At 37.8% G+C, this 22,302-nt stretch overlaps 1 protein-coding gene across 2 annotated transcripts in view; it reads left to right on the top strand.

The window, feature by feature from the left end:
* Polq (DNA polymerase theta) overlaps window positions 1-22,302 on the top strand; it is a 66,573-nt gene that overhangs the window by 30,276 nt on the left and 13,995 nt on the right. Inside the window, exons 17-25 of one of the 2 annotated variants that reach the window (XM_048346726.1) lie at window positions 2,211-2,354; window positions 3,211-3,407; window positions 5,323-5,563; window positions 8,037-8,230; window positions 9,679-9,816; window positions 11,594-11,768; window positions 14,739-14,865; window positions 15,417-15,538; window positions 21,521-21,705. In XM_048346726.1, the coding sequence (XP_048202683.1) occupies window positions 2,211-2,354; window positions 3,211-3,407; window positions 5,323-5,563; window positions 8,037-8,230; window positions 9,679-9,816; window positions 11,594-11,768; window positions 14,739-14,865; window positions 15,417-15,538; window positions 21,521-21,705 (1,523 nt within the window). Of the gene's footprint in view, window positions 1-2,210; window positions 2,355-3,210; window positions 3,408-5,322; window positions 5,564-8,036; window positions 8,231-9,678; window positions 9,817-11,593; window positions 11,769-12,886; window positions 12,958-14,738; window positions 14,866-15,416; window positions 15,539-21,520; window positions 21,706-22,302 lie in introns of those variants that run through there. The other variant, XM_048346727.1, reaches the window with a different exon arrangement.

Raw genomic sequence — 22,302 nt, 5'->3', positions numbered from 1 at the left:
CTTTGTGAATCTGTTAATAAAATTTGGGCATTTGATCTTCATTTCATGGAATGTATATTTAATGATTACTTTTATGTGCATTATACCCTTGGTACCCACAAATATATAATTCCAACGAGGCCCCTGTTGGAGGAAAATAAATGCATAGGGTACCTAGAGTTTAGTACTGTACTATATTTGCTTGATTTGTTTTTCCTTTAATGGAAGCCTACTTCTGCTGAAGACATACTACTTTTCAACAATTTTGCCTTTATCACTTAAGCACACCATTTTTTACTTTACTTTGAAGAGACATTTTGTTTTGGAGGAAGCATATTTTTATGTAATTAAGGGCAGGGAAACACTTGGTAGATCATACACTGATGCAACTGATAACAGAACTAACAGATTTTCTGTGTCCACTGAGTTATGTAATGCATGCATGAGCCTTTCTTTAACATGTTTTTTTTGTTTGTTTTGAGATCTTCATTAAAGTTAAGTAAGTAGTTGTACAAAGTGGTTACAATTCCATACGTGAGGTTATGAATACAGTGCATCTTGATCAGTGTCACCCCATCATTCTCCCTTATTTCCCCCCATCCTATCCCTACCCTAAAGTTACATAGTTCAATTTTTATATAATGTATGTTGCTTATTCTACTGCATCTGCTCACCCTTCCTCTACTCCTGCTTTACCCATCTTTGTCCATCTCCTGAAGCATGTTTTCACTTCCTGGTATTCATTTTGCTAAGCAGTATATTAGTTGCTCACAGGAGTTAAACCTTTATTCTTCCAAGTATACCCTCCTTTAGTCACTTTGTGTGTACTGTAAATGCATTGAACCTTATGAATGTTATCATGCATATTTGTATGTTAGATCCAACTTTCACATCTGAAAGAGAACATGTGCTGTTTGTGTCTCTGAGCTTGGCCTACTTCACTTAACATGATTTTTTTTCTCAGTTCATCCAATTTCTTTGCAAATGACATAATATTCTCTCTAATGGATGAATAAAATTCCATTGTGTTATATGTACCACATTTTCTTGGTCTACTCATTTATTGCAGGACATCTAGGATGTTTCTGTAACATGGATATCGTGAATAGTACTACAGCAATGAACATGCATGTACCAAGTATCTTACTTGTAATGTTCTGGGTAGATGCCTAAGTATGATATGGCTGGATCATAGGGTAGTTGTGATAGGTTAGTTGTATTGTTTACATTCCCAGTGTAATAGGGATCCCCTCCTCCCTGTCCGCCCCGCCCCCCTACCCCCACCAAATTCTTGTTGATGGCCAATCTTCCTCCGTTGAGATGGAATCTCATTGTTATTTTGATTTGCATTTCCTTTTTGGCCAGGGATGTTGAACATTTCCTCATATGTTTATTGGCCATTCTTCATTGTCTCTATTTAGCTCCTTTGTCCACCTTTAACATTTTTGAAATTTGTTTTGACTTCACTTTATTAAAACTGCATATTATAAAATTGCAAATGAGTTGGCTTATTTAAGCATTTGTGTCTCTTCCCATTTTCATTTATCAAGCAGAAGATTGAGCACATTTTTACTATCAGGCCTTACTTATGCTAGAAGGATAAAGAATATTTACTTAAACTTAACAAATATGTACCAAGTTTCTGTGTGACAAAGTTTCCCTAAAATGAGATACAAATACAAATAAAACCTTTGTGAAATTGAGATTACATGATTTTAGTAAAAAATATTTGCAGATATAAAATCATAATATTTCACTGAAATATAGGACACTTAGTAGAATTTCTTAGTTAAGAATTGCTGAATTTGCTATACAGTTTCTATGCAAGTGGTCTTTGTTTCTGTTTGAGTGATAGAAATTTAAAAGGCACCTTTTTAAAACATTGAATTTTTCCCCTTTATTCATTTTTATGGATCTATTTTAGGAAATCTTCAGTAGATTTTTCAAGATGACAGATATCTTAGTTGATGTCAAGTCTAGATAGATCTTACATAACCTAACTATACAAATAATGCAATTTTAATATCTACAAACTTTTCCAGTCACATATTTTAAGTTTTCATTGTTTTTAGCCATTTGCTTATGTCTTCTATTTTTTTTTGGAGTATAGCCAGTTTATATTTTGTCTACTTTTGTTCAACATAATTAGGTCCCTAAGTGATGATATGCACTATTGTTTCTTTCACTATTTTTAAAATATTTACTTTGCATTTCACTTTTACTTTTCTTAGTCAATTTACCTCAGGAAACCCTTACTATAGATGATGGATTTCTTGTTCAGGGCTCGGATGACATCTTTGTGGTTGGACTGGCAGTGTGCTGGGGTGGAAGGGATGCTTACTATGTTTCACTGCAAAAGGAACAAACACATTCTGGTAAGTAATCAGCATTTGACTAAGTCAGTGTATAATTAATGAAACATAACAGGTAGTAGTCTTGCTTGTCAAGAGGAATTTGCTAAGATTACTTATTTTTAGAATTAAAGTGTTGTATATTATTATTTTGAGAATAGCTAATATATACATACATGCATATGTTAACTAGAACAAATGTTTCTTTTGCTAGCCAAATGTTTCTACCTATGTCCTCACAATGAATGATGAATGTTTTGAAAAGATCTCCCTTAGTCCTTACTGCCTGCCCCATAAGACTGTTGTTAATGATGAACCATGAAATTTCTTCTCAGTCTTTCTCTGGAGCTCATCTGTTGATTTACAGAACCATAGTTACACAGCTTCTGGAGGAACCTTTAGAATTGAAACGATGTAGGCCAGAAATGAATTGTGGTTACTGGACACACTTAGCTCTTGGTTAGTTTTGGACAAGAGAAAACAGCAAAGCCACATAGCATCTGTTCCTCAGCCAGAATGAAATATTTTCATTGGTTTTGTAGGAAAATAGGTTGGGCTTAGTAGTTTCTTGGGCTTCTTTTAATGTGGATATATTATTATATGGCTATCTTCTTTAAAACTCTTTTAAAAATGTCTTACGTAAGTCCTTCTGAAAATTTCTCCCGCATAAAGATCAGGCATTTTAAATCTTGTAGCCCAATCATAATTTTTAGATATGAGTTGCTTCATCTATATAGTTGATATGACTTGAATAAAGGCATGCTAAATTGGCTGTCACTTAGAACCAGATTCTTAGGTTTCTTGAGCATTTTTGAGCCTTTTTAATAAAGATTACTGCTTTAAATGAATGCATGTAATTTTTGCATTTTTTTTCTTCAAGAAATTAGTGCTAGTTTGGCTCCACCTTCTCTGGATCCACGCTTGACTGTGAAAGACAGGATGTGGCATCTTCAATCCTGTTTGCAAAAGCAAAGTGATAAAGAACATTCTGTAATCATCTACGACTTCATCAAGAGCTATAAAATTCTTCTTTTGTCTTGTGGCATCTCCCTGGAACAAAGTTATGAAGATCCTAAGGTTCTATGTCATATTTAATTTTTATATACCTAAACATTGTTTGTGTTTAGGTTTAATTATTAAGTAACTTGGTTTTTATTTAGTTTTAGTAATGCAACTTGAAGTCTTTCAGAAAAGTCTCTTCTCTGTCTAATAATCTCACCTATTAGTAATAAAATCTTCATGTACTAACTACTTCTATGTAAATGAAAAAGCCCCCCCCCCCCCTTTTTCTTGCCAGTCCTGGGGCTTGAACTGAGGGCCTGAGCACTGTCTCTGGCTTCTTTTTGCTCAATTGTAGCACTCTGCCACTTGAGTCACAGCGCCATTTCTGGCCTTTTCTATTTATGTGGTGCTGAAGAATCAAACCCAGGGCTTCATGTATAAGAGGCAAACACTCTTGCTACTAGGCCATATTCCCAGCCCTTTTTGTGTGATATGCATTCTTGTTTTTTAAAATTGTTTTGCTTTTGTTTTTGGACAGTCTTGTTATGTAGCCCAGGCTGGTTTCAAACTCACAGTACCTTACTATGCTGTGGCATTAAATTACATTTATGGTATAAGAAGATAACTAAAATAAAAATATCATTTTTATATTAAATAGTATATAACTTTTCCTCAGACTCTTATTGAATACTTGCTGTACAACTTCATTTGTAACTTACAAAAAGCAGAAAATGAATCATATACAGTGAACACTGGTTATCTGTGGACACCTGGTTCCAAGGAGACCATCACTGAGGAAAAACCACAAATGCTAAGTATGCGTAGAGTTTTATACTCTAAACCTATATCATATGGATGCCATAATACTGGCTCTGAGATGCCATAACGTTAAGCCATCAGAGTTAGTAATATACATTACTATTAGGAAAATTGTCTTACACGTTAATACTGCTCACCAGAGACTAGATCTTAGCTCATGCTCTTTATCTTGAATACTGCAGATGCTTGATTCATTTTTTCTGCATAATGCTTTACAACTTCTGCTAAAGACATGGTGGATTTAGACAGATCTAAAATTTTCACTTTATCATTTAAGCACCTTATAAATCCTATTGGCTTGCTGGGATTACTGTAACTTTTACCTTTTTGAATATCATTTTCTTTTTTGGAGTCATATTTTCACAAAATTGAGGACAAGGAAACTCTCAGCAGATCACACCATGATTTGAACATAACTGACAGTAATGTGGGACTGACTGAAAGCTGTAATGTGTGTGGAGGAATTTTAAATTTGTCTTTCAAGGTTGGTTAAAATGTGTCTAATAAAACTGCACATAAGGGGCTGGGGATATAGCCTAGTGGCAAGAGTGCCTGCCTCGGATACACGAGGCCCTAGGTTCGATTCTCCAGCACCACATATGCAGAAAACGGCCAGAAGCGGCGCTGTGGCTCAAGTGGCAGAGTGCTAGCCTTGAGCGGGAAGAAGCCAGGGACAGTGCTCAGGCCCTGAGTCCAAGGCCCAGGACTGGCAAAAAACAAAAACAAAAACAAAAAAAAACTGCACATAAGGCAAGCTTACTGACTTTCAAATGTATGAATAGAGTTTGGATTTCCTTATGCTAAATCTAGTTCATGATCTGCTAGATCAACTACTAGAAACTATAGGTTTTTCAGTCTTGTGAGGAAGCTAAAAACAGCAATCAAATGACCAGTTTAAGTGATTCTGATGACTGACACCTATCCTGAAGGGAAAAATCTAGAGGATTTCTGAAAAAGAAGTGACAAAACATTTATGCTTCACATTTTATTGGAAGAACTAAGTAAACCTTAAGCCATGTAGGCCAGTCTTTACTGTAATAGCTTAGCCCAAATTAGTTTGACTAGTGAAGAAATGTTAAATAAAAATGAATGAGATTTTTCACTTTTAACTGAAGGGAACAGAAATGTCTTTTTTAAATAAAGAAAATATTCTGGTTGCTCTCCCATTCAGGTTGCATCCTGGTTACTTGACCCAGATTCTAAGGAGCCAACTCTTCATAGTGTGGTTACCAGCTTTATTCCCCATGATCTTCCGCTCCTGGAAGGAATGGAGACAGGCCCAGGAATTCAAAGCCTGGGACTGAATGTCAGCACTGAGCATTCTGGACGGTACAGAGCATCTGTAGAGTCTATTCTCATCTTCAGCTCCATGAATCAACTCAACTCTTTGTTACAGAAAGAAAACCTTCATGGTAAAACAAAGTTCCTGTCATCTCTATGTTACAGACTAGAGATATACACATATTACATATATACATATAGTTTGAGGTCATCCCTTTTCACATGTGGGCATTTTATACATTTTATGTAAACCTTAACCGCCGGATTGCCTAAGGGTCCACAAACTTTTTTCTATAAAACATTTTGGCTTGCTGACCAGATGGTCCCTATCACAAATACTCAACTGCCACTGTGTCATGAGAATTGCTATAGACAATCTCAAAACAATGCCTGTGGTTGTCTTCCAATAATTGTTTTAATGAAAACATGAATCTAGTGATAGTTTGGATATAGTTTCTCACGCTTAACTATAATGAGTACGAATAGTGACATTTTATTCAATTGTCAATTATATTTGAACTTTATCAAATGATTCTCATTCATGTTTATAAGACATATTTCATGGATTTAAAAATGTGAACAGAATTCTTGGCAGAGCTTTTAACAGTTGTATTTCTTCAGCAAAGAATATGTATTCTCTTGGGGCTGGGAATATGGCCTAGTGGCAAGAGTGCTTGCCTCCCATACATGAAGCCCTGGGTTCGATTCCTTAGCACCACATATACAGAAAATTGCCAGAAGTGGCGCTGTGGCTCAAGACTAGCCTTGAGCAAAAAGAAGCCAGGGACAGTGCTCAGGCCCTGAGTTCAAGCCCCAGGACTGGCAAAAATAAATAAGTAAGTAAATAAATAAAAAAATAAAATAAAGTGACTTCAGGCATCAAAACCTTAAAAAAAAAAAGAGTATGTATTCTCTTGACAAATAGTATCAATTTGTTGGGAAGTCCGCTAGTTCAGAATATTTTGACTTTTAAAGTATAACTAATGCTATGGGAAAGATGGTGAAGGGAACAAAGTGGACTTTATTATGAGGAGATTGTATCAGGAGTTTATTGACTGATGAATAGATACAAAAAACAGCAGACCAATGAGTTGTTTGCACAGAGCATGGTTTGGATCTGGGCTATTTCACTTACTTACTGAGGGGCCTGTGGCAAACTATTGATGTTCTCTACATCTGGTTCTTGTAAGCTGTTTCGAAGATTAAATGAGAAATACTAAGTGCTTATTGCTGTGTTAGTTGATTCTTATGATTATTTTTACCTTTATCACAGGCACTAAGTTCCGTCTAGCACCAAGGGGCAGCTTAGGGTTAAGACTAAACTGACTTGTTCATAGAAGACATTCTTCCTCAAGTGATGTTCATTAGCAGTTCCTGTTCAGTATAGTATTTCACTCTCAGCCTCTTTAAGCCTGTGTGGGCAGATCAAGGAGTGAGAATTGGCCCCAGGCTTCAGGACTGCTTTCACATATGTGTTACACAATGGTGGATCATAGCTCACATCCTCTCAGTCTGTCTGTGTAGTCATCCAGTAAGGTTCATTCCTGGGAAGTCTGTGTAGTTCCCAAACACTGACTTCCAAAGAGGCTGATAGGAGTTGGTTTATAATTTTGTAGAAATGTTTGTTATTATTATCAGAATGATAAGATGGATATAATGGTGTACACCTGTACTCTTAAGTTCTTGGGAGACAGAGGTACGAGGATCATTAATTTGAGACTGTCCTGGCTACATAGTGACTTAAGGCCAGCCTGAGCTACATAGTGAAGCTCTATCTCAAAAATCCAAAATCCTGGAGATTTAGGTTGGTGGTAGAACACTTGCCTAAACATGTGTGAAGCCCTGGGTTTAATCCCAGCATTGGAACAAATAAAAGTAATCAGAAGTGTTCAGTTTGAGAAAGGACTATTCCAGATTCAACATAGTTTTTAAGTATCTTTTTTTAAAGTTTCTTTTTAAAGGACAATTTCCTTTTCCAGAAAGCTTACAATAAATCTCAAGATTCACTATTTCTTATTTTCATGATTTTAAAGTGCTTTGAAAGTGTCTTTTCTGAAAACCTAAAAAAATGAGCGATTAGGAGGTGTCAAATGCACTTTTGTCGTGTTAGGTTTCTTAATTGTAAAATATATAGAGTATAACTGAGGTGCATTGAGAAAAGGGACATTTTTGGAGAAAATAAAGAGTGCTATTAAATGTGTTTGGAAAAATTATTTTAGGATATGCTTGTTTATTTTAATAACTTCCAGGTCTTTTTCTCTTTTCATCCTCTTGTTTTTCAGTAAAGGCCATGTCTTTTCTTAATGTGATTTAAGATAAAATATCCTTATTCTCCTCATGTGATCAAGTAGTCTTTTTTAGATGGTTTTAACATACATGAGGTAAAAATCTTAAGTCTTGGGAAAGGTATAAGTCTGCTGTAGTCCACACCATTGCTAGCTCTCTACACTGTGTAGGTTATAGTCTAGTATTTAAATGACCTGTTCTTTGCTACCTTTTATTGTTGGTTTCAGAACTACTCAGGAGAACTGGATCTTGAAGGACAGCTTGGGCAATATTTCTAGATTGCCCCGGACCAATTCCATGCTATTTTCTTTCTTTCAGATGTTTTCTGCAATGTGGAAATGCCCTCTCAGTACTGCTTGGCCTTGCTGGAACTAAATGGAATCGGCTTTAGCACTACAGAATGTGAAAGTCAAAAGCACATCATGCAAGCCAAGCTGGATTCAATTGAGGCTCAGGCCTATCAATTAGCTGGCCACAGCTTTTCCTTCACCAGTTCAGATGACATTGCAGAGGTGGTACTATAGGAGTAGGGATATTAGAAAGTGACTTTCAGAGCTAAAATAATGTGAATACAGGAAGAGGGGCAAAGCAGAGACTTATCTTTCCCTCTGCTCCTAAATTTATTTAATATCAAAGATTGTAAAGCCAAACAGCTGATCAGAATGTATTAGGAATAGTCTTCTAGCTTATATGCAATAGGAAGGTGGTAAAGAAGACTTTTAGAATGTAGGCTCCAAGAGGAGATTTGCCCAGATATCCATTTATATTTTTTCTTCTGAAAACTACTTGTTCAATTCATTTGCCCCTTTATTAATAAGATTATTTGATGTTTGGCTGTTTAATTTTTTGAACTCTATATATCCTAAATTTTAATTTGTTGAATAGCTTTTTCTCCTACAGGTTGTCTGTTTGTTCTGGTAATTATTTCTTTTGCTAGGCAAAACCTTTTTAATTTGATGTAGTCCCATCTGTTAATTCTCATTCTTGTTTTCAGGGCAATTAATTTGACCCTTGTTCAGAAAATAATTACCCGTGCTTATAACTTTCAGTGTTTTCCTGTGATAGATTTGCTCTTACTCCGAGTTCTTTGATCCATTTGGAGATGATTTTTGTACAGGGTGAGCAATAGGTGTCCTATCTGTGCTACCAGTTTTCTCAGCATCATTTGTTGAAAAGTTCTTTTTTTCTCCAGCTATAGCTGTGGGATTTTATTTCTGAGTCTTCTATCTTTTTCATTGGTCTTTGGATCTGTTTTTTGTTATTATGGCTCTATAGTATAATTTGATGCCCATTGTAAATCTACTAGCATTGTTGTTTTTACTCAAGATTGCTTTTTTTTCTTTTTCTGATACTGGGCTTTGAACTCAAGTCTTTGTGTTTGCTTGACTGGCACTTGAGCCATGCCTCCAGCCCTGCCAATCTAGTGTGGCAATAATGATGCTTTTTGTGCTAAGTACTTGTAAGACTGAGGATCATAGTAGTGGGACTAAATGTTTTTTTTGGAACTTTTCCTGGTAGTGTTCCTCGTAGTGTTTTCTGCTTTTGTGATCATACAACAGCCACATAGGCTCCCATATTGACTTTCTAGGAGATTAAGTGACTGAGTAGCCTTTTTGGTTATCACTTCAAGAGATATTTGAGAGAATTCACAATCTTTGGTGTCAGTTGCTGTTTGCCAGTTGCTCAGCACAGCATATACATGTTCATGTACATATACATGTTTAAAAGCTTTGCATTAGTATTATCTGATAGGGCCCAGATTAGGGTATGGACAGCTTACCTGATGTAAAAATTTCCATTGTCACCATTTGTTAAAAATGATTGGCTTTAATTGTCCAAAGATACTCTTCCAACCCAAGTTAAATTGTAGAGATTGTTTTCTCAAATGACCTCTCTGAATTGTCTGAATGACAGTACTTTAAATTTGATTCCTGGCTAAAGAAGCATGAATTTCTTGCAGGTTTTATTTTTGGAATTGAAGTTGCCACCAAATGGAGAGATGAAAATCCAAGGCAACAAGAAAACTTTGGGTTCTACCAGAAGAGGGAATGACACTGGACGCAAGTCAAGGCTGGGGAGGCGGTTCAGCACGAGTAAGGTAATCACTGGGGGCAGTCACAGGGCAGAACCGGAACGACTTTTAATATTTTCGTATTGTGACAAAATATTTAATATAGTCCACCACTTAAACTTACCCAGATGCAAGCAAAGAAATAGGTTTGTGGTTTGGTAGTCTACAAAATCTATGCAGACATTCCAGCATGGAAAATCAGGACTATACTCTGAGTTAGCAGTGTGCTTTTCTTATCATAAAAACAATGTAGAGACTTGTGAGCTCAGACCTGCTAACATTATTTATTTCCCTTCACTACTCTTGAACTTCTAATATAATTAATTTGTATAGTTAATGAACAGACAAGTGTATAGAAGAATTTTTTTTAAAGTTTCAGGGAAAGTAAGTTTTCCACAAGTTTAAGATTTTAATTTGTTACTTTCAAAGGAAATGTGCTAGTGGAAATTGTATGCATTAGGAAAGAGCAGGATTTAAGTTTGCCTTTTTACTGAAGATTTAGTGGAAATGCAGAGAGAAAACAAAGCTACCACAGCTGTGGAGAGCCATGAGTTTAAGTTGCCATTCTTCGGAATTTTGACCTTATGTAGGATTAACTGTGACCTGTCTGCCCCTGGGAAGTGTCTATAACTGTTCTCCACCACACTTTTTGGTCTTGTTTTGTTTTTTTTGATGCTGGTCTGGTCCCTTACCACTTGGCCATGTCCTGCCTGTTGCTGGTTAATGAGAGATGAAGTCTTAGAGACTGTGTGCGTGTGTGTGCATGCCTGCATGCCCGTGTGCGCATGTGTGTGCATGCGCACATGCAAGCCAGTACTGGAGCTTGTTTTCTTTCTTTTTTTTTTTTTTTGGCCAGTCCTGGGCCTTGAACTCAGGGCCTGAGCACTGTCCCTGGCTTCTTTTTGCTCAAGGCTAGCACTCTGCCACTTGAGCCACAGCGCCGCTTCTGGCCGTTTTCTGTATTTGTGGTGCTGGGGAATCGAACCCAGGGCCTCATGTATACAAGGCAAGCACTTTTGCCACTAGGCCATATCCCCAGCCCCCAGTACTGGAGCTTGAACACAGGACCTCGATGTAATCTCTTAGCTCTTTGCTCAAGGCTAGTATTCTACCACTTGAGCCACAGTCCCACTTCTGGCTTTCTGGGGGGATTAATTGGAGAGAAGAGTCTCACAGACTTTTCGGCCTAGCCTGGTTTTGAATCATGATCCCCTGAATTTCAGCCTTCTGAATTTCTGGGATTATAGACAGGAACCACCAGCATTCAGCTTTCTAGTATGTTTTTTATTAGTCTCACTGGCCCTTTAACCTCACAAGTATCTCTTCCTTAATGTTTTATCCAAAGTCCATGGCATGGAAACATTGAAGTTTTAAAAATAAATATCTTCTGATATTTTTGATATGGATACCATGTAAGTATCAGGACAGGAAGGAAGACAATAGGCAAACTTCCCATTACTGGAGGAATGGAGAAGAAATACATAATGAAAAAGATTATATAAATGTCTTGGTAGGTTTAGGGGGACAGATACTTGGTACAATTGATATTAACAATGATTTTTTTAAAATATAGCTCTAAGTTGATGATAACCAATATACCATTTGCATTTCATAAACTACTGATTATAGTTTTATTTTATGGTAATTTCTAAAAAACCTAAATTGTGATTTTGTGTTATGGACTTAGTTGTTATCACACTAAATGTTGAGACTGTATTATTTACCTAATAGACATTCTAGTTTGCTATGGAATTTGAGTAGGAAGTCAATCTTACCTTAATTGTTATATTTTTTTTTTTGGCAGGACATTTTAAACAAATTAAAGGAATTACATCCTTTACCAGGCTTGATATTGGAGTGGAGAAGAATCAGCAGTGCTATCACCAAAGTGGTTTTCCCCTTGCAGCGGGAAAAACGTCTCAATCCTTTCCTGGGAATGGAAAGAATCTACCCTGTATCACAATCACACACAGCTACAGGTGATAAGAAATGTTGAATATGAATACTGTCTGGTTTTGGAAGAAAAAAATATATATACACAATATTTGCTTATAGTGGCCAAGAAATTCACTTGTCTATCATTGGGTTCAGTGAAGTTCCACAGCATGTAGAAAGCTCACACTATATCCAAAGTATAGCTAAATATGACCTGCATATTAAGATGAATTTTAGTGAGATATACTACATGTTTTCAGGTACTTGAAGAGAAACCAGATATTTGAGACAATGTTTTCTTTGCATGAGAAATGCATAGTAATTCATTTAAGTCAGTAATCTTAGCTAACTTCAGTGTTAGCTTCTTCTGGAGCCTCCTAAGGTTCTCTTCCAGTTGAGTGTCAGCAGGCCTTTGGTGCATCTGTATGACAAGCATCTTCTTTTGCCCAAGTGGAAAATATATCTGCCGATTCCTTGGATGTGTGTCTCATGGCCTTAGGATACATTTGAGTGTAATCTGGTAAAAAAGAACAGTACTTTTTTCTCTAGGCAGCACAAAACTAAGTATTTGCCAAGCACAATGGCCACTGGAAAAAAGGACGGTTTATAATTCATTCATAGAAGCACCAGTTTAGATTTGTAGTATGCAATATGGGCTTTGAAATCAGAAATTCAGCTTTGAATCTTAGTCCTGTGAACTTTTATACTAAGAAGTCTTCTGAAGAAATGAAGGTCCTGCCTCCAGTTATTCTGAGGACTAAATAGGATTCTGTATGCTGAGGGCTTAGAATAGCATGTGAATAGTGTATGAATAGCATCTTCACAGTCATCTCCTGTCCTCTTGGTATTTAAGTTTTATTTAAGAACATTTGCTAAGGCTATAAATTTGTGTAAAATAAAATACTTTGTGATAAATCAGACACAACCTAGAGTTTTCAAGGGTGTTTCATGTTTGTTGCTTATAAAGCAGACCATAATCATTCTGCTTTCATTATTCATTTTAGACAGTATTTTAATAATGTTTTATAATTGTTATAGCATCTTAACATTATAGAAATGTAAACCGAAGCATGCCAAATCTATCATGATTAGAATTGATTTCTGTCAAGCTATATTCATGTTTTATAATTTATTTTTTTTACCATCTTTTCTTGTCTGCCAGTGTTACTTCATTAAATTCAACCAATAGACCAGGGAAGTGTGCTGAATATTAAATATTATTATGGAAAAGAAGACAGTGTGCTGAGTTAGGAAGAGCCTTAGTTGCCTTCCTCTGTTATTTGTTAGTTTGTAACACTGATTGGGCCACTTAATGATCATTATATTAGAAACTAGCATTTATTGAACAGTTATTGTGTGCTAAAAGTTAAATAGATGGATACAGAATCAGGAATTAGTTTAGAAGACAATTTCTAAGGCATTTAAGATGACAGATCCACCAACAGAAGACAATTACATGTAGCAGCTGTAAGAGAACTCCTTACAGTGAAAAGGGTGTTATAAGGCAGGGATTTGAACAATTAGCAGACAGTTTAACAAAATGACTTATCAGGAAGCTGAAATATATCTTGAATGTGGGGGGGGGCAGGAAGAGGAGAGTGGATGAATACCAAAGGGAAGAGCACAGTAGACAGATGCAGTCATAATACTTCATGTACAGATGTGAAAAATGAAGTAGGAAATAACTGTTAGGAAAGGGATAGTTGAGGGGGAAAATGATGGAAGGAGTCACTGATCAGTGTGCACTGTACACATTAATGGATGTGTTAAATTGTAACCACTTGCACAACTATTTATAGATTAAAAAAACAGTAAGTTTTAATTTTGATTTGTGTTACTTAAATGGCAACAATTATTCCCTCTTTTTGAAAAATGCTTAAATATTTTTCAACCAAGGAGTTAATAAATAAAATGTGAAATAGTTTGGGAAAAGTAAACCTTTTATAAACATTATTAAAATAGCTTCTAAAGCCAAGTGCCAGTAGCTCACACCTGTAATCCTAGCTAGTCGGGAGGCTGATTGTTTTTTCAAAGCCAGATCAAGGAGACAAGTAGATGAAACTCTGGTCTTTACCACCAAAAGCTCAAAGTGGAGGTATGGATCAAGTGGTAAAGAGCTCTAGCCTTGAGTGAAAAAGCAGAGTGAGTACATGAAGCCTTGAGTTCAAGCCCCAGTACTGGCACAAAGAAAAAAAAAAAGCTTCTATCCAGGTGTGGTGACACACATCTATTACCCCAGCTACTTCAGAGGCTGAGATAGGACGATGACCAATTCCAGACTAGCCAGTGCAAAGCTAGGAAGATGCTCTCAGAAACAAAAAGACAAAAACAGAGGGGCAGGAGTATGGCCCAGGAGGTAGAGCAATTGCTTGCATGCATAAAACCCTGGGTTCAACCCCAGTACTGCAAAAAAAAAAAAATCCCTTTCTATTTTATAAAATTTATCTACCAGCTGATTCTAGTTTTTAGCTGATTCTAGTTTTTAGTACTGTTGCTGATTCTCTGGAATTATAGTGCTGATGGGAAAAAAACAGCCAGGTAGTTTCTGAAAGTGAGATCTAGTCACTCCCTCTCATGTTAGAACTGTCCTCTTCAGCCTTTGACTGCCCTGCCCCAGACACTCCATCCAACTCCTGCCTTGCGCACCCCCAGATTTATGGGCTTCAACAGTCATTTCTTTTGAGAACCATTTGATTGGTCATTGGTGATTTTTCATTTTAACTGCTAACCCATTATAATACCTCAGACTTTTAACAAGTTTGCTTCTTATGGTATTCTTTTCTAGAGAGCTAAGTTAATGTACAGCATATATTGTAGGTGACTCATATGTTCATTTATTGTAGGATGGTCTTAGGCTTATTTTTATCATTATTATAAATATGAACATGATGAAAATATTCATTTAAATACACATTTAGCATTGATAAAACATTTTTAAAGATAAGTCAGACACAAATATTGTTAAATGTCAGATTTTTTTTCTAATTTTATTTCTTTATTCTGTTTTATCTTAGGACGGATAAGTTTTACAGAACCAAATGTCCAGAATGTGCCAAGAGATTTTGAGATTAAAATGCCAACAGTAGTAGGGGAAGGCTCACCTCTCCAAGTTCTAGACAAAGGCCAGCTTCTCATAGACAGGTAGACTCTATTTCTTTGTACTTGTATAAGTGCCTTTGTGAGTGTGAATGGTTCAAAAATAGCCTAGTACATAAGATAATGAAATTCTCCATTTCAATCCCCAAATGTCTAGAAAGAAGCTACTTGGTAGTGAGATGCTAAATATGTAGACTGCTAGCTAAACCTCTCAGCTCTCTGCTTCTTTAAGCCAAACACCGAGGAAAAGAGGCTAGCACTGTTAGTGGTGTCCTATGCACATGACAGGAAGCAGCAACATACTCAATAGTACATACTTGATAGTACATACTCGATTTCCTCAGAGGGCTTATTGAGTTAATGACAGAATTTTCTCAGAAGCAGTGGGTGGGAAAGGCGATGGCAGAAATGGCTTCATGTTGAATTGAATGTTTATCAGAAGAGGCCTAGCATCTTATGCATTAGAGTAAGTAAGTTTCATGTTGGATTGTTTATGAGTTTCTTAGATGGAAATTCGGTCTTCACTGAAAATCAGATCTTTCATGTAGTTGAGTTGATTCCTCTGCAGCTGATGATGTTTTTTTTTTGAACCACAGAGGGTGCAGTAAGAAGGGTTGGGACCTGTACCCTGAGCACAAGGCACCGGTGGATAAGCAGGCTGTGGCCAGAGAGGTGCTGTTTTCTGTGAGCATGAGGCATGCCTTTGTGCCTTTCCCAGGTGAGGGTCGCTGAGGGTTTTGGACCAGTCTCATTGCTGAGGGAATGTTTTCCAAAGCTCTAGAGAAATCTGCATTCTGGGTGGAACCGGAGGTGGTGCACTGGTCCTTCATCTTTCCTCTGTGTGGTGAAGCCTGTTGTCCCCTTGTCTCATCAGGATTAGAGCAGTTCCTCATTGTCTTTACTGTTGTCTTCTCTGGGAACTCCTGTGGTGTCTCCCAGCACCAGCTGTTTGCCAAGACCATGTTTTAAAAGGTCATTCTCTTTCACACCACAGTGTTTGTCACATTCAGTAAACTCCCTTCTTCCTCACTTCTTCTCCTTTGAACACCAAAGAGCACTTGTTGGTCACTCTTTCTGAGTGGTTGGCTCCTGTGTTTCCTTCTTCTTGCTGCCCACTGCTGTTTCCTGTTGCATGAGGTGGCACACCCCCAGGCTGCCCTTGGGCCTGACCTCTCCTCAGTCTCCAGGCAAACACCTGTTTGTCATCTAAACATTTGGAAATTGTGATGTAACTCCCAACTCATCCCTGTTCGTATGAATACTTGCTCTATATCTTTTGCCAGGGTCAAGTCAAGTGAGTGAGATGAACATCTGAATTTATTTTAAATTCTGTCACAAACTTAAAATTCCAAAGATGAACTCAAGGTCTATAAGGTAACCTGTTCAGCAATTTTTGTTTGGGTTTTTAGATGTCTGCTATCACCAAAGATAAGTCAGAACTTATCCAAGGGAGTTTCTAAAAGGTCTTTGTGTTTTTTGTTTTTTTGTTGTTGTTGTTGTTTGGCCAGTCCTGGGCCTTGGACTCAGGGCCTGCGCACTGTCACTGGCTTCTTTTTGCTCAAGGCTAGCACTCTGCCACTTGAGCCACAGCGCCACTTCTGGCCATTTTCTATATATGTGGTGCGGGGGAATCGAACCCAGGCTTCATGTATACGAGGTGAGCACTCTTGCCACTAGGTCATATTCCCAGCCTAGAAGGTCTTTGTGGTCCTGATTTGTACTGATTTGTAGTCCAGGTTGCCTGGTTCAGGTGCTTCATCTTTTGTAGGATAACTGACTTAGAAGGAAACATGTCTGTTTAAAAATGCTTGTTCAGGGGCTGGGGATATAGCCTAGTGGCAAGAGTGCCTGCCTCGGATACACGAGGCCCTAGGTTCGATTCCCCAGCACCACATATACAGAAAACGGCCAGAAGCGGCGCTGTGGCTCACGTGGCAGAGTGCTAGCCTTGAGCGAGAAGAAGCCAGGGACAGTGCTCAGGCCCTGAGTCCAAGGCCCAGGACTGACCAAAAAAAATAAAATAAAATAAAAAAATAAAAAAATAAAAATGCTTGTTCAAATTAAGCAAATTAAGTAACTCTTACATTAACTCGTTATTACATTAAAAGTTAAAGGACTTAATCAAAAGCAACTCTAAACTTAAACAGTTTTTGCCGTTCTGTACCATTTTTTGTGAATAGCCACCTTAAATGTCTTGCATATTAGGGTGATATTCAATAGGGAAATAAGGACAACTACTGTTGTGGTATTTAAACAAAGTTATATAACACAAATACTTTTTAAAAACTATCTCTGCACCTAAATACTTCCTTTTTTTGGTGCTGGTCCTGGGGCTTGAACTCTGAGCCTACATTCTGTCCTTGAGCTTTTGTGCTCAAAGCTAAAGCTCTATGACTTGAGCCGTAGCTCTACTTCCAGCTTTTCGATGGTTAATTGGAAATAAGAGTGTTGCTGAGTTTTCTGCCTGGGCTGGCTTTGAACAGAGGTCCTCAGATCTCAGCATCCTGAGTAGGTAGGATTGTATGTGTGAGTCACGCATGTCCAGCATATATTTCCTTTTTTAATGTAAGAAATCATGTGATTGTTTTTAAACCTGACCAAAGTTACAAACTCAGATACCATGGAAACTTGTTTAAAAATTTTCTTTTTGTTAAACATTTAACTCTGGTCTTGATTTTTAAAAAAAATTGATTTGGGGCTTGGTACAGATGGCTCATGCTTATAAGCCTACTCAGAAGACATCAGAAGAACCCATAGTTTGAGGCAACTCCTGGTCAAAAGTTCATGAGACCCCATTACAACCAATAAGAGCTGGGTATGATTATACTTGTCTATCATCCCTGCTATACAGGAAGCCTAACTAGGAAGAGCATGGTCCAAACTAGTCCAGACATAAATGCAAGATCTTATTTGGAAATACCTAAAAGAGCAAAAGGAGCTGGAGGTCTAGCTCAAGTGGTAGAGAACCTCCCTAAGTTCAAATTCTACTACCATATAAATGAGTGAATGAATAAATATTGAAAAAAAATTTTTTTTTGCCAGTCCTAGGCCGTGAACTCAGGGCCTGAGCACTGTCCCTGGCTTCTCTTTTGCTCAAGGCTAGCACTCTGCCACTTGAGCCACAGTGCCACTTCTGGCCATTTTCTGTATATGTGGTGCTGAGGAATCGAACCCAGGGCCTCATGTATACAAGGCAAGCACTCTTGCCACTAGGCCATATTCCCAGCCCCTTGAAAAAAATTTTTAATCAAACATATTTGCTGGAAATGTCTCCTAGTCTTATCTAGTTTATTATCTTCATAGCTTTAAAAAAACACTTGCAAGTGATGTCTTAAAAAATCAAAATCAAAATGTGGCTTAATGGTAGAGCGCTTGCCTAGCATGCATGAAGCCCTGGGTTCAAATTCCTCAGTACCACATATACAGAAAAAGTCAGAACAGGCACTGTGGCTCAAGTGCTACTCTTGAGCAAAAAGAAGCCACGGACAGTGCTCAGGCCCTGAGTCCCATGCCCCAGGAATGACACCCCCCCAACAAAAAATCAAAATAAGATGAGCATCAGTGGCTCATGCTTGTAATCCTAGCTACTCAGGAGGCTGAGATCTGAGGATTGTGGTTTGAAGCCAGCCTGGACAAAAAAGTCTTTTGAGACTCTTATTTCCAATAACTACTTAGAAAAAGCCAGAAACAGTTCTGTGGTTCAAGTGGTAGAGTGCTATCCTTGAATGCAAAAAGGCTCAGGGACAGCGCCCAGGCCCAGACTCAGAAAACAAAAAAAAAATCAAGATAAGTACGTAAACATCCAAATATATGATCTGGCAGTGAATGGGTCAGTTCATGGCACAGCCTGAGGCCAAAGAAGTGGGTACCTTCTACAATGTTTCAGTTAATTTTTTTTTCCCTTTTAAAAATGAACACATTTGGTATCTACAGATCTATGGTTTCAAGGAGACTGCCATTGAGGAAAACTAGTGTGGAGGTTCTTTTGCATTGATTTCAGTATAGTATAGCAGATGCTTAATTGATTTTTTTACATAACACTGCCCAGTTACATTAAAGACATGCCTTTTAACAACTGTAAATTTTTCACTTTATCATTTAAACATGTGCACTTAGGGGCTTGCAAGGGCTACTATAATTTCTCCTTATTCTTTTTTTTTTTTTGCCAGTCTTGGGGCTTGGACTTGGGGCCTGAGCACTGTCCCTGGCTTCTTTTTGCTCAAGGCTAGCACTCTACCACTTGAGCCAGAGTGCCACTTCCTGCCTTTTCTGTTGATGTGGTGCTGAGGAATTGAACCCAGGGCTTTGTGCATGCTAGGCAAGCACTCTACCACTAAGCCACATTCCTAGCCCCTCCCCTTACTCTTTAGGAGGTAGATTTTTCACAAAATTCTACTTAGCCGATCACATGAATTAAGCATAACTGATGAAAAACTTGTGACTGACTGAGAGCTTCTTCGAGTCACCTGTGCTAATAATGTGTGTATGAATTTAGTTTTTTGTTTTCAAATCTCTTTTGACTTTTATAATTTCACTACAAATATTTTTACTGTGCTCAGTTAAGTTCATGTGTAATAAATCCATGAATAAAGTGGGCTTACTGTGTGGGTTTTATAATGACATTTTCATACAAGTATTTCATGTATTTTGATCATAATTTTCCCTCTCATTATCCTGCTTTGCTCTTCCACCTTTTCCTGCTGATCCCTTTCGTCTTCCCAAATAGTCCTTTTTCCGCTTTTGTGTCTTAAAAAAAAAAAAAATCTAGATTCCACTTATGAGAGAAGACTTGTCACATTTGTCTTTCTGTCTGGCTTATTTTGTTTAATGTGATGATCTCCAGTTCCATCCATTATTTTGGTAAATGACATGACTTTGTTCACACTTTCTTTATCCATTCATCCATTGATGGGCAACTATGCTGACTATAACTCTGTAATTCTATATTGTGAATAACCCTGCAACAACATGGGTGTTCAAGTATCCCTATTGTCGGCTGACCTTGATTCATTTGGGTATATATTCAGGAGTGGGGATAGCTGACAGTTCTATTTTTTAGGGTTTTTTTTTTTTTTTGAGGAACCTCTACACTGGTTCCCATAATGGCTGCATTAATTTACATTCACATCCATAGCCCTTTGTAACCCAACATTTATTATTATTTGTATTATTGATGATAATCAGTCTTACTGGGATAATGGAATATCATTGTAGTTTTGATGTACATTGTTTCCTGATGGCTAAGGATACTCAACATTTTTCATATGTTTGTTGGCCATTTTTCCTTTTCCCTTTAGAGAACTGCTTAATGAATTTGCCCATTTATTGATAAATTAAAAAACACTCTATTCTGGATCAATCCCTGTTGAATGAATTGCTAACAAGATTTTCTCCCATTCTGTAGGCTGTCCTTTCACTGCTAATTCCTTGGATGTTCAGAAGCTTTTATCTTTTTATTATAAATTTTATGATTTGCATACATTTATGAGAGGGTTTCATTGCCATAGATAAGTACAGTGTGGAAAAAGTTTACTCCAATTGAATTAGTCTTATTCAGCCGGGGGGTGGGGGGCGTGGATGGGGAGGAGTGGTAGGTAAGGTTTTAAACTCAGGGCCCTGAGTTTTCTAGGTAGGTACTTTTATTGCTCAGCCATGCCTCCAGATTTTCCTTATGTGGTTTTGTTTTGTTGTTGGCAGACACTTATGTTTTACCTTTTTTTTTGCCAGTCCTGGGGCTTGGACTCAGGGCCTGAGCACTGTCCCTGGCTTCTTTTTGCTCAAGGCTAGCATGCTGCCACTTGAGCCACAGCGCCCCTTCTGGCCATTTTCTATATATGTGGTGCTGGGGAATTGAACCCAGGGCCTCATGTATAGGAGGCAACACTCTTCCCACTAGGCCATATCCCCAGCCCCTATGTTTTACCTTTTTTATTAGTTGTACAAAGGGGCAGTATTTTACTGTGACATTTCTATGCATGTATATAATATATTTCAATCAATCTCACTCTATCACTCACTCCTACTCCTTTCCCCACCACTCCCCCCAAATAATTTCAGCAAGTTTCATTGTTATATTTTCATACATGCAGACCAAACTATTTTGACCATCTTTATCTTCATTCACTGTGCTGGTTATTTTTGAGATGAGGTATCAGTTCCTATTTGGGCACGTGCCTGGACACAATCCATCTATGTTAGGCTTCCTGCCTTAGTGAGGATAACAAGGGAGTGCCACTGTGTCCACCTCTCTGGTGAGAAGGGGTTTTACGAACTTTTCTGCCTAGGCTGGCTTCAAATTGCAGTTCTCCTCATCTCAGTCTCCCAAGTAGATTGGTGATATTTTGTCTAATGCACATGCTCTCAGACTACACTGTTATATAATAATGTGATATAACAGTTACAATATAGTCAGCATAGAATTTACCATCGTAACCATTTTTAGTGCTATTACATTCGTTAAGCATATTTGCATTTACTTATTCTCCATCTCCATCCCAGGACATTTTCAAGTTCCCCACTGAAACCCAGCACCCTTCATACATTGATTCCCCATTTCACACAGCCCCTGTCAATTTTCATTCTGCTTTCTATTGCTAGTCTTGGTATTTTAAATATGTGGAATCATACATTTGTGCAGCAGTGGTTGCATTATATTATGTAGAACTTGGTACTAGCTTTTCTAAAATCATTTGTACTTCAGGTGGCTTAATCTTGGCTGCAGATTACTCTCAGCTTGAACTGAGGATCTTGGCTCATTTATCTCAGGATCATCGTCTCATTCAAGTGTTAAACACGGGAGCTGATGTTTTTAGGAGCATCGCAGCAGAGTGGAAGATGATCGAGCCTGAGTCTGTTGGGGATGAGCTAAGGCAACAAGCAAAACAGGTGAACTCAGGGGACATGTGCCATGTAAAAGAGAGAATAGGTGGTTCCAAAACAATGTCATTTGTTTGCAGTTGAGGAATAATTTTGGATCTTTCAAACTGTATTCGTTTCAATCTGTCTCATGATATGCATTATTATTTCCTTTGTTGAGGCAATAAAAAGAACCATGTAGACTACGCTGAGGCTACTTGTTGTCAGGAAAGCAGATTATGAAATGGTCAAGCTCAATGCTCAGTACTCAGCAGATGCTTATTTAAAAATGATAAAGGTTGGGGCTGGGGATATAGCCTAGTGGCAAGAGTGCCTGCCTTGGATACACGAGGCCCTAGGTTCGATTCCCCAGCACCACATATACAGAAAACGGCCAGAAGGGGCGCTGTGGCTCAAGTGGCAGAGTGCTAGCCTTGAGCGGGAAGAAGCCAGGGACAGTGCTCAGGCCCTGAGTCCAAGGCCCAGGACTGGCCAAAAAAAAAAAAAAAAAAAAAAAAAATGATAAAGGTCACGGTGGTGGTGAAAGTTATTATTTGTGGGGTGTGTGTATACATGTTTGTATGTATTTTAGATCTCTTTTCTAGTCAGTAAATGTCCTGACAGAAA

Source organism: Perognathus longimembris, chromosome 5, assembly GCF_023159225.1.
Source record: "Perognathus longimembris pacificus isolate PPM17 chromosome 5, ASM2315922v1, whole genome shotgun sequence".
Taxonomy (NCBI): Eukaryota; Metazoa; Chordata; class Mammalia; order Rodentia; family Heteromyidae; genus Perognathus; species Perognathus longimembris.
The sequence above is the reverse complement of the archived record's forward strand: the minus strand, read 5'-3'. Positions and strand labels throughout refer to the sequence as shown.